This window comes from Phyllobates terribilis, unplaced genomic scaffold (genome assembly GCF_046119375.1).
Source record: "Phyllobates terribilis strain yellow unplaced genomic scaffold, ASM4611937v1 Scaffold_1__5_contigs__length_1240528914, whole genome shotgun sequence".
In the NCBI taxonomy this organism is placed as follows: Eukaryota; Metazoa; Chordata; class Amphibia; order Anura; family Dendrobatidae; genus Phyllobates; species Phyllobates terribilis.
Genome location: NW_027362761.1, coordinates 858,013,484 through 858,026,504, shown reverse-complemented (window position 1 = coordinate 858,026,504; position 13,021 = coordinate 858,013,484). Strand labels below are relative to the sequence as shown.

The 13,021-nt window shown below is 44.7% G+C and overlaps 1 protein-coding gene across 3 annotated transcripts in view; it reads right to left on the bottom strand.

Moving 5' to 3' along the window:
• Positions 1–13,021, bottom strand: part of LOC141153740 (alcohol dehydrogenase 1-like) — a 225,746-nt gene that overhangs the window by 133,353 nt on the left and 79,372 nt on the right. For all 3 annotated transcript variants that reach the window (XM_073638847.1, XM_073638856.1, XM_073638839.1), the window contains exon 3: positions 6,727–6,868. In XM_073638847.1, coding sequence (XP_073494948.1) covers positions 6,727–6,868 — 142 coding nt within the window. The remainder of the gene's footprint in view (positions 1–6,726; positions 6,869–13,021) is intronic.

Sequence of the window (13,021 nt, the reverse complement as noted above, 5' to 3'; positions counted from 1 at the left end):
CCAATAGGCCTAGGCCATTCCTGTACAGCCTGAACCTTAACCGGATCCATCTCAAAACCTTTGCTGGAGATAATGTAGCCCAAAAAACTAATTCTCCGTACAGCGAACTCACATTTCTCCAGCTTAGCAAAAAGCGAATTGTCCATTAATAACTGTAATACCTCACGCACGCTCCGCCAATGAGACTCCAGATCTGGCGAATAAATCAAAATGTCATCCAAATACACAACCACATTTTTACCGATCAAAGGTCTAAGGATGTCATTAATCAGATTCTGAAAAAATGCAGGAGCATTAGTAAGACCAAAAGGCATAACCAGATTCTCAAAATGACCCACAGGAGTGTTAAAAGCAGTCTTCCATTCATCACCCTCCTTCATGCGCAACAGATTGTATGCCCCCTTATGGTCAATTTTAGAGAACCACTTGGCCCCCAATAACTGGTTAAACAGATCAGGAATCAATGGCAGTGGGTAAGGATTGCGTACCGTAATTTTGTTAATCTCACGAAAATCCAGACAAGGACGTAAACCGCCGTCCTTTTTTTTTACAAAAAAAAATCCAACCGCCACAGGAGACTTAGAGGGCCTAATGTGACCGGCGGCCAAACTTGTCTGTATGTATTCCTCCAAAGCCTTCCTCTCAGGAATAGTAAGGTTAAATAAACGACTTTTAGGAAGAGTCGCTCCAGGGACAAATTCAATAGAACAATCATAGTCTCTATGGGGAGGCAAAACCTGCGATTCCTTCTCAGAAAAAACTCTCCAAAAATCCTGAATAGGAACAGGCAATTCTCCCCTATCCAAAGCTGCAATACGCCCGTTACAACACTTGTCATAACATTTATGGCTCCAGGATTTAATTTCACTGGTAGACCAATCCAGTACAGGATTGTGAAATTTTAACCAGGGCAAACCCAATATTACTGGAGAAGGCAAGTTATTCAACACTACCAAATCCAATTTCTCATGGTGAACACCATTAATAGTGAGAGGAAATTCACTGACCTTGAGAGTAATATTCTTCAAAGGGGAGCCATCCACAGAAACCACAGCAATGGGGGATGATAAAGGTTCAGGTTTTAAATTGAGTTTTTCCACGAATCCCCCATCAATTACATTCAGTGTAGACCCGCAATCAACAAACACCCGAAATTCCATTAATTTTTCCTGAGCAATCGTGGAAGCAGCTAAAAATATACCCTTGGAATTTAAACAGGCAATACGGGCGTGACTGACCATTTTTTTTTCTTTCTTCATACGAAGCTCACAGCCTTTAATCAAATGACCAGATTTTCCGCAATAGAAACACAAGCCTTCCGAAAAACGACGGTCTTTTTCTTGAGAGCGAGGTGCCACCGATCCAATCTCCATCGGTTCACCACTGTTAGTACACACATTATCATAACCAGAAACTGACATAGCAGAGGATTTGCTCTCATTAACCCTAGCACGCAGTCTTCTATCCACCCGTATAGCTAATTGCATAGCCTGTTGCAAATCCTCAGGTGTAGGATAAGCAATTAGCAGGTCTTTAACCCTTTCACTGAGCCCAGCAAGAAATAGACTTTTCAGAGCAGAATCGTTCCACCCTGTTTGAGTGGACCAACGACGAAAATGAGTACAATATTTTTCGACATTACCTGATCCTTGTTTTAAACGTCTCAACTCAGTCTCAGCTGATGCCACACGGTCAGGATCATCATATAATAGTCCTAAAGCAGAAAAAAAACTATCCACTGATCTGAAGCATGTATCACTAGGTTGCAAAGAAAAGGCCCACTCCTGAGGCTCTTTGCGCAAAAGTGACATTATGAACCCTACGCGCTGGGATTCATCCCCAGAGGACTTGGGTCTCAAACGAAAATACAATAAGCAAGCATTTTTAAATGAAAAAAATTCTCGATGTTCACCAAAAAATAAATCCGTCAAACATACCTTAGGCTCCAAGAAATATGCTTCAGGACAGTTACTCACGTGCTGACGGAGCTCGGCCACTTCCAGAGAGAGTCCCTGCAGGTGTTTAGCCAAATCCTGAACCGACACCATGATGGAACAAAAAAAAAAAAAAAAATCTTTCCTTAGAGAATTTGCAGGCTGGACTTACTGTCATGTTCTGCTACCAAAGCTAAGGAAAGAGAGGAGATCTGTCCCCACTATAGGACCCAGCTGAATCCCCACGATGCAACAGGCAACCCGATCCCGCGACCAGACCCGCTAAAGTCCCAATCCAGTCTGCACGGAGACCCACAGACGCGGGGAGGGAATCCCCACAAGCACCAAGGACTGGGAGGAATATGGGACACCTCCTAACAGAAATAGCAGCAGACAGACGAACAAACAAAATAGATAGAACATAGAGGTCCGTAGACCAAGCAAACTAACAGAGTTAGACACAGAGCACAGGCCAGCTAGAAAGTAGATATACAATGAAGTCCAGCAAAGCCAGAAGGGCGGAGCAGGATTAAATAGGCCAACAAGGTCATGTGACCAGCAAAGGAAAAAAAACCTAACAGCAAGGTTCTAACAGGAACGATTCTGCTCTGAAAAGTCTATTTCTTGCTGGGCTCAGTGAAAGGGTTAAAGACCTGCTAATTGCTTATCCTACACCTGAGGATTTGCAACAGGCTATGCAATTAGCTATACGGGTGGATAGAAGACTGCGTGCTAGGGTTAATAAGAGCAAATCCTCTGCTATGTCAGTTTCTGGTTATGATAATGTGTGTATTAACAGTGGTGAACCGATGGAGATTGGATCGGTGGCACCTCGCTCTCAAGAAAAAGACCGTCGTTTTTCGGAAGGCTTGTGTTTCTATTGCGGAAAATCTGGTCATTTGATTAAAGGCTGTGAGCTTCGTATGAAGAAAGAAAAAAAAATGGTCAGTCATGCCCGTATTGCCTGTTTAAATTCCAAGGGTATATTTTTAGCTGCTTCCACGATTGCTCAGGAAAAATTGATGGAATTTCGGGTGTTTGTTGATTGCGGGTCTACACTGAATGTAATTGATGGGGGATTCGTGGAAAAACTCAATTTAAAACCTGAACCTTTATCATCCCCCATTGCTGTGGTTTCTGTGGATGGCACCCCTTTGAAGAATATTACTCTCAAGGTCAGTGAATTTCCTCTCACTATTAATGGTGTTCACCATGAGAAATTGGATTTGGTAGTGTTGAATAACTTGCCTTCTCCAGTAATATTGGGTTTGCCCTGGTTAAAATTTCACAATCCTGTACTGGATTGGTCTACCAGTGAAATTAAATCCTGGAGCCATAAATGTTATGACAAGTGTTGTAACGGGCGTATTGCAGCTTTGGATAGGGGAGAATTGCCTGTTCCTATTCAGGATTTTTGGAGAGTTTTTTCTGAGAAGGAATCGCAGGTTTTGCCTCCCCATAGAGACTATGATTGTTCTATTGAATTTGTCCCTGGAGCGACTCTTCCTAAGAGTCGTTTATTTAACCTTACTATTCCTGAGAGGAAGGCTTTGGAGGAATACATACAGACAAGCTTGGCCGCCGGTCACATTAGGCCCTCTAAGTCTCCTGTGGCGGTTGGATTTTTTTTTGTAAAAAAAAAGGACGGCGGTTTACGTCCTTGTCTGGATTTTCGTGAGATTAACAAAATTACGGTACGCAATCCTTACCCACTGCCATTGATTCCTGATCTGTTTAACCAGTTATTGGGGGCCAAGTGGTTCTCTAAAATTGACCTTAAGGGGGCATACAATCTGTTGCGCATGAAGGAGGGTGATGAATGGAAGACTGCTTTTAACACTCCTGTGGGTCATTTTGAGAATCTGGTTATGCCTTTTGGTCTTACTAATGCTCCTGCATTTTTTCAGAATCTGATTAATGACATCCTTAGACCTTTGATCGGTAAAAATGTGGTTGTGTATTTGGATGACATTTTGATTTATTCGCCAGATCTGGAGTCTCATTGGCGGAGCGTGCGTGAGGTATTACAGTTATTAATGGACAATTCGCTTTTTGCTAAGCTGGAGAAATGTGAGTTCGCTGTACAGAGAATTAGTTTTTTGGGCTACATTATCTCCAGCAAAGGTTTTGAGATGGATCCGGTTAAGGTTCAGGCTGTGCAGGAATGGCCTAGGCCTATTGGTTTGAAATCGATACAGAGGTTTTTGGGTTTCGCCAATTACTATAGAAAATTCATAAAAAATTTTTCTAGTATTGTCAAACCTCTGACTGATCTCACCAGGAAAGGTGCTGATGCGGTTCAGTGGTCTTCTGAGGCCATTGAAGCTTTTGTGTATCTCAAGGAGAGGTTCACCTCTGCTCCCATCCTTATGCAGCCTGATGTTACTAGGCCGTTTTTGGTTGAGGTTGATGCTTCCTCTGTGGGGGTTGGCGCAGTATTGTCTCAGGATAACGGGGATGGATTACATCCCTGTGCCTTTTTTTCAAAAAAATTTTCGGAGACTGAACTGAATTACGATATTGGTAATCGGGAATTATTGGCTATTAAACTCGCATTTGAACACTGGCGCCACTTCTTGGAAGGTGCAGAATTTCCCGTTCAGGTTCTTACGGATCATAAAAATCTGATATATCTTGATGCTGCCAAGCGCCTGAATGCCCGTCAGGCTAGGTGGGCACTGTTTTTCTCGCGGTTTAATTTCTCCGTTACTTACATCCCTGGTACTAAGAATGTTAAGGCGGATGCCTTGTCTCGCAGTTTTTCTCCCATAGTCGGTGCTGAGAAAGAGGAAAACATTTTACAAGAAGGTGTTGTGATAGCTGCTTTAGACTCCGTTTTGGAAGATGAGATTCTTAAAGCTCAGGAGAATGCCCCATCTAACACTCCTCATGGGAGGTTGTTTGTGCCTGGGACCTTTAGGAGAGATTTGTTTGTTGAGTGTCACGAATCTCGGTTGGCAGGTCATCCCGGAATCTCTGAGACCAAGAGACTGGTGGGTCGCAGTTTTTGGTGGCCTGGATGGCAGAAGGAAGTCATTAAGTGGGTGCGCCAATGTACTATATGTGCTAGATCTAAGTCCTCACATACTCCTGCTGCGGGGTTGCTTTGTCCTTTGGAGGTCCCCAGTGCTCCTTGGACACATTTGGCTATGGACTTTATAACTGACCTTCCCCCCTCTGAGGGTTTTACTGTCATCTGGGTGGTCGTGGACCGTTTTAGCAAGATGTGTCACTTGGTTCCCTTCGTCAAACTGCCCTGCGCTAAAACTCTCGCTAAGGCCTTTGTCAAGGAAATTGTCAGACTTCATGGCGTTCCTACTGACATTGTTTCTGATAGGGGTCCTCAGTTCGTGGCTCGTTTTTGGCGTGCCTTTTGTGACAGGTTGGGAATTCATTTGTCGTTTTCGTCCGGATATCATCCTGAATCTAATGGCCAGACAGAAAGGAAAAACCAGGATGTTGAGCAGTTCTTGCGTTGTTTTGTGGCAGACAATCAAGAGGGGTGGTCTGAGTTTCTGCCACTTGCCGAATTTGCTCTGAACAATCATACATCTTCTTCTGCTGGTTGTTCGCCTTTTTTTTGTTGTTCTGGGAGACATCCGTCGTTTGGGTCGTTCTCCAAGTTGGGATCTGCCGTGCCTGAGGAGGAGAATTTTTCCGGTGATTTGGAAAGAGTTTGGACGGATGTGCGTGGTAATCTTCAGGAGGCCAACAGAAAATCTAAAGACTACTTTGATAGGAAACGACAGGAGGTTTTGTTCGCTGTTGGTGACATGGTTTGGTTGTCCTCTAGGAATCTGCGGTTGAGGATTCCTTCTAAGAAATTGGGTCCCAAGTTTGTAGGGCCCTTTAAGGTGCTTCAGGTTGTCAACCAATCTGCTGTTAGGTTGGAGGTTCCTACCTCCTGGAGAATTAATCCGGTCTTTCATGTCTCTCTGTTAAAAAAAGCTGTTGTGTCGGATGGTGACGCCTCTGCCTCTGTTCCTCCGGTGGTGGAGGACGGGGAATATGAAATTTCTCGCATCCTTGACTCTAGACGGTATAGAGGTAGTTTGCAGTATCTTGTGGCCTGGAAAGGTTTCGGACCCGAGGATAACTCTTGGGTGAGGTCAGATGATGTTTCCGCGTCCAGACTTATCAGAGCGTTTCACAGGAGATTTCCTGATAAGCCTGGTCCTAGGGGATCCGGAGGATCCTCTTAGAAGGGGGGGTACTGTTAGAACCTTGCTCTTAGGTTTTTTTTTTCCTTTGCTGGTCACATGACCTTGTTGGCCTATTTAATCCTGCTCCGCCCTTCTGGCTTTGCTGGACTTCATTGTATATCTACTTTCTAGCTAGCCTGTGCTCTGTATCTAACTCTGTTAGTTTGCTTGGTCTACGGACCTCTATGTTCTATCTATTTTGTTTGTTCGTCTGTCTGCTACTATTTCTGTTAGGAGGTGTCCCATATTCCTCCCAGTCCTTAGTACTTGTAGGGATTCCCTCCCCACATCTATAGGTCTCCGTACAGACTAGATTAGGACTTTAGCAGGTCTGATCGCAGGATCAGGTTCCCTGTTACATCGTAGGGATTCAGCTGAGTCCTATAGTAGGGACAGATCTCCTCTCTTTCCTTAGCTTTGGTAGCAGAACATAACAGTTAATTGTTCTACAGACTTTAATAAGAATTATGTCGGTGAAAATCACGGACTGAACTTGTACATGAAACACAGATGTCTGATTGAGGTCTTAAATATTAATGTGCAATTCTTTATTTGATTAATGGGTCCAACATTTGTTTTGTGGAACTTACCAGGCTTCACAGTAGTTACTCCATCTCCAATGCTCTCTACGATTCCAGCAGCTTCATGGCCTAAAATCACTGGATACTTGCTTCCTTTCAGTAATCCTTCCATTACATGGTCATCTGATCGACATATTCCAGTAGCAACTATCTATTCAGAAAAAAACATGTTTAACAATGTGATAGCAAATAGTTCTTATGTTTTCATGATTGTATAAGTTTTTGGTGCCTAACTGCAGCATACATATCTTAATTTATTGTTTAAAGGGCTCAGACGCATCAAAAATAATAAAAAAATTAAACTCACCCTTACTGATACCCCGTAGCTCCGGATGCGTTCATAGGCTGGAAATACCATTATACATTTTTCCATGATGAATATTTGGTGCATTTTTGATGCTTCTGATTTTGTGCACCAACTAGCTAAATTCGGTTACTTGCATTTTTGAGTGCATTTCTTTTACATGTATTTTTATCTTGTTTTTTTCTACTCCGGCTTATGTCTCTTTTTGATATGTCATGTTTTAAAGAAAAATATTTTTGCAAACTTCCTGTCACTTAGCTTTGATAAAACTTTAATAAAGTCATATGCAGATTACGTGTGTTTCATTATATATGACTTTGTTTTCCTTCAAGTGCTAAGATTTTCATTTAAAGGGAACCAGTCACCTTATTCATGCTACCCAGGCAAAATGATTTAGAATCTGGCTGCATGAATGCCTTCAGGATTTCTTTTTTTCCTCTGAAGTGTTCCGGTCGGTGTTTCAGAGAAAATATGCTTTAAAGATCCGGCTGAGAGCATGGTCAGAGATGAGACTAGTCCAGCGCCACCTCTGGTTGGCTCTTCCCAGCCATGTACACATGAGGGAGAGACCGGTGGCTGCACCAGACTAGGCTATGGTTCCCGTTAGATCTTCAAGTTATATTTAAAACATACCTGGCTGCAATAATGCACACAGGCTCTGATTTCTGCTGACCACAGTTTGAGCAGTGTTATGTGAGCCTGTCAATGGTTGCCTGAAAGTTTTAAAATGACTAGTATGAATAGGCTTAGCACAAGCCAACCCATTTATGAGGTACCAAGGGTTGTCCTGATCTTCACCCGTTAACTCCCGCACAGCTATTTGTATTTACACAGGGCCTCTGGGTCATGGAGTAAGCAGCTGGCCATTGTTGCTTGCAGAAATGGTCAGGCAGCCAGGTCAGAACCAGGAGGGAAATTAAGCTACAAAGTCAGGAGGCAAAAAAATAGTCAGGAAATTTGCTGCAGTCAGACAGCGGGAAACTAACAATCAAGCAGGAGTACCAGCACATACCTAAACCAGAGTAGAACTGACATTAACTGGCAGATCTCAGCACTAGGTAGGGAGTATTTGTAAGGTGTGGTGCTTTCCAATTGGCCAAACTACTGAGGTGATTACTCCAGCTTGGCAGCACGTACCCATAATTCCATACCGCCTGTCCCTACAGGTCCCAGCAACCTCAGTCTCAGTGGCTGGACAAAGCCTGTGCCACCCAGAGCTTCTATCCCCATTCTTTGTAGGTGAGATAACTTGCAAAATCGGCAGTGTATCAAATTCTTATTTTCCGCACTTTATGTCACATAATCAGGTCTTGGAGGAGATGTAATAAGAAGAATTAGTCAAAGGACATCTTCCATTTAAGGCTCCATATTTTAACCTGTGGACATGCCCTAAATGCCGCCGATGGGAATATATTTTTATTGACAAGTTGACGAAATTACAGCAAGGTCACTTATTCCATTTATTTATTACTAGAGATGAGTGTATCTTTTGAAATTTGAACTTTCGCAAATCTTAATACTGGAAAGCTTGTAATTGCTTAGAAAATATAAGTGGAGAAAGAGAGAAAAACCCTGCTAACTGAAAGAATTTGCACTTTACAGGCGAGCAAGGAGACAACTCTGAGAATAAGCTTTACAGGCAAGCAGGAGAGGACCCGCTGACCATAAGATTTTACATAGAGATGAACGAACCTTTAAATGTTCAGTTCATCCCAGCTCAACGAACTTCCCGATATTCACCGAATAATTTGACTAACGGCTAGATGAACATACTGAACCCCATTGGATTCAGTGGGAGGCAAAACCAACCGCATACACAACATCTTTAAAGGGGCTCAAAAGCTGCCAAAACAGCTCAAATTAGAGGCAGACACCAGGAAAGTGACTTCAATTGACCCAGACTACAAGTAGTATAATTATTGTTATATATTATTATAGCGCCATTTATTCCATGGCGCTTTACATGTGAAAAGGGGTCACCAACTGGTACAGAAGGAGAGAGGACCCTGCCTGCTACGGCTTACAAACAGTCTACAAGGGATGGGTGAAGTTACAGTAGGTGAGGGTACAGCTGGTCGTGGAGCAAGGGTTACTACAGGTTGTATGCTTGTCGGAAGAGGGGGTCTTGAGGTTCCTTTTGAAGGTTTCCACAGTAGCCGAGAGTCTGATGTGTTGGGGTAGAGAGTTCCAGAGTAGGGGGGATGTACGGGAGAAATCTTGTATGCGATAGTGGCAAGAAGAGATAAGACAGAAGTAGAGAAGGAGATCTTGTGAGGATGGGAGGTTGCACGCAGGTAAGTACAGGGAGACTAGGTCACAGATGTATGGAGGAGACAGGTTGTGGATGGCTTTGTATGCTAAAGTTAGGGTTTTCAACTGGAGTCTCTGAGCAGTGAGGAGCCAGTGCAGGGATTGACAGAGGGGAGAAGCCAGGGAATAGCGGGGTGACAGGTGGATTAGTCGACCAGCACAATTTAGGATAGATTGGAGGGATGTGAGAGTGGTAGAAGGGAGGTCACAGAGCAGGAGGTTGCAGTAGTCAAAGCGGGAGATAATGAGGGTGTGCACTGGTGTCTTTGTAGATTCATGGTTGAGGAATTTGCGGATCTTACATCTCTAATCTTACACTCTACAGGCAAGAGAGAGGACCCCTCTGACCATAAGAGCTTATGTAAGGGTTGCACGGGCCAAGGTGTTTTGTCACAACCCCAAACACCTGTGAAATGGGTTTCCTGTGGGTGTGTGTGCTAAGATTTGACTCTGGTATCCCTCGCTTAGGTCACATACTATATGATGGTATATAAACCCCTGGTTTATACCAGTAAACAAGAAAGACATTGTCAAAATAAAACATTCTTTACTGTTGGAACTGGTATAATATACATTATACAAATTCCAAATTATTATGCAAATGCTATTTTTCTTTGATTTTCCTAACTGGTTGATGCAAATGAGTCAGTATAATGTCCAATTCATCAACCATTAGAGTATAAATCGAAGCATATTGAACAAAACTCCCAATGATAACAGTATTTTTTTCAAAACTAAAAAAACCTCAAAATGTAAGGTTCTAAATTATGCACAACAGAGATTCCAAACATTTTATAGGTTGTAAAGAGCTGAAAATAGTCATTTGTCGAATCTGCAGCATTAAGAGGAAACATTTACTGAAATAAAAAAAAATTCAATTAAACACATCTTAATAGGCCAAGTTAAATATTAAAATAGGACCCCTTCTTTGATATCACCTTTACAATTCTTGCATCCATTGAACTTGCGAGTGACGCGCCCAGGGGATGGGGACGACTCGGCGCCTGGGCCTTGTTGTTGTTTTGGGGATGCCGCTGTGGCCGGCCCCTGGGCCCGTACCCTGGGGTCACTCTTAAAAAGGGAAAGGGGGAATTATATAGGATAGGGAAAGTTCGTGACGCCACCTGTGGTGCCTGGTGAGGATCACCAGCGCTGCAACAGTCCTCTGAGGCCAGTGTTCGGGCAGCATAGTTGTTGCGGCTCCCCACAGGTGGAGCGGGGCCTCAGGGCAGCGTAAGTGAAGGGATGCAGGACAGAAGGGACCCAGCTGGGTCAGAGGAAGAATAGGCACACACACGACAGTTCACTTCAGTACCTTTACTGGTGGTGTTTCTGGCACGGTTCAGGGTACTTCAGGGTGAAGGGTGCATATCAGGACTCTCCCCAGTGAGCGGGTGTGGGGCCTCCTGTTTCTTGCCTTTCCTCGATAAGTTTCTGACCTGCCTGGAGCTAGGCCTAACTTGGTCTCTGTCTTGCACCTGCTGACCTGGTGGTAGGGCCTTCTGTTAGAGATCACACTCCCTGGTCTCCTGGGCCTCCGTGACTCCTGACCCTGGTACTGTATAACAGTCAGCTTTTTGGTGTTCCTGGGACATATAGTTCGCCAGGGGTTCCGGATATTTCTGCTGGATGTAAGAAATCCCTGCAGATGCGGACCCGTTGTATGGTAATGGTTTAGGGGTGAGCTAGTTAAGCTCCTCTGCCCCCTATGTTGCTCTCTTTCCACTCGCCTACTGCCACGCTCGGGGCCCTCACTAGGCTTCACACTGCAGCAGGCACACTGCGCTTCGCCACTCTTTTGGCGTCGGCATGCCCTAGGCTCAATAATCTGAGCTCCCTGAGTCTGAACTGACCTGACAACCTCTCTGGCTGCAGCAGACTTCACACAGACTTTACTCTCTGTGGACTCCAGACTTCAGACTGCCTAGCTCCATCTTCCCTTTTTATATCCCTGATGGGCTCCCTCTGCTGGTCTGAGGTGGAAGGTGGAGGTGTGTGAATGCTATGAGGGCCTCTTGTGGAGGAATCCGTCCATGCACCCCTCTGGGATCTGTGGCACCAATGCGCAGCAGGGCGCCACACGAGTTTTTAGTTTTTGGATAGTTTCTGCCTAAATTTGTTTGCAGAATGTCAGAATAGCCTCCCAGAGATGCTGTTTTGACGTAAACTGCCTCTTACCCCATAGATCTTATGCTTGATGATACTCCAAAGGTTGTCAATAGGGCTGAAATCTCCTTTTATGCCCATAGCAACCAATAACTCAGAGCTATTCTTTACAGAATTAGATGGAGCAATGTCATGCATGAAGATGATTTTAATATTGATGGCACCAGGGCTGAAGTGGGACAAAAAAGCAGCCCTGACACACAAACCCCAAAAAGCCCGCATACTATAACACCCATCAGCCCTGATAAGTGAATATTGCTTTTACGTTGTCGTGCCCCTCACCACTCTCTTAAAGCAAACCTGTCAGCAGGATTTAGCCCTATAAACCAAAGGCATGGCCATAATGGCGCTGTGATCCTGATTAATCTGATACCTGATGTGAAGGGATCCGCTCAGTGGTTATTTAATACTCACCTTATGAAGCTTTCAGAAAATGATGTCTTGTGTGCTTCAGGGCAGGACATGGAGCAGGTTCTAAATGGCACCGGAGGCAGCGCATGCGCAAATCGAGATCTCAACTCTGAACTAAGCCGAGACCTTGATCTGCGCATGCGCCACCTCCGGCGCCGTTTTATTGAAGTCCTGTGCTGAATTTTAAAAAGGAGGCAGGTCACTGAACAATCAATGAGGAGTTATCTGATGCGCCACGTGTGAATGGCGCCACGGTGTGTATGATCAACCACAGCTGCATTTACATAGTGCTCTTCAAAGCTACGTTTCTCAGGATCGTGAGGGTCCCAGCGGTCAGTTCCACAGCAAACGGAAAGTCATCCCCTATTCAGAAGAAAGGGGATAACCCATTTAAACAGGCTTTTCAAGATTTATTTATATTTGCCCATAGGAATGTAGAAAATAATAAACCAATAATAACAATCCAGAAGTCTAATGTTGCCAAGTGCTCATGCAAATGACTCACCCCCAGAGCCGTAGGGTACTCGGCAGCCGGGCCTATGGATGCCGGTGGGGAGTATCACGGTGGCTGGCCCAGTCTGTGGCCCAGGGTGGTCAACCAAAAAGAAAAGGGGGGTTTAGGGTATATATATGGGATGTTGGAATAGTTTGTGACGCCACCTGTGGTGCCTGGTAAGGTCTACCAGCGCTGCGACAGTCCTCTGAGGCAGATGTTAGGGCAGCTTATGATGGAACGGCTCCCCACAGGTGGAGCGGGCCTCAGGGCAGCGTGGTGAAATGGATGGTGGTACAGGAGAGAGATGGCCAGGATGGTTCAGGGAGAAATGACAGACACTCACATGGGGGTTCGCTTCGGTACAATTACTGGTGTAGATGCAGGTATGGGCCAGGGTAATCGGTACGAAGGGTGCACTTCTGGACTCTCTCCAGTGAGCGGGTATAGGGCCTCCTTATCCGTTGCTTTCACTCGCTAAGCTTTTGACCTGCCTGGAGCTAGGCCTGGCTTAATTACTGTCTCTCTCTCTCTTGCACCTGCTGACCTGGTGGTAGGGCCTTCTCTTGTAGATCACTCTTCCTGGTTGCTGGGGCCTCCGTGACTCCTAGCCCTGGTTT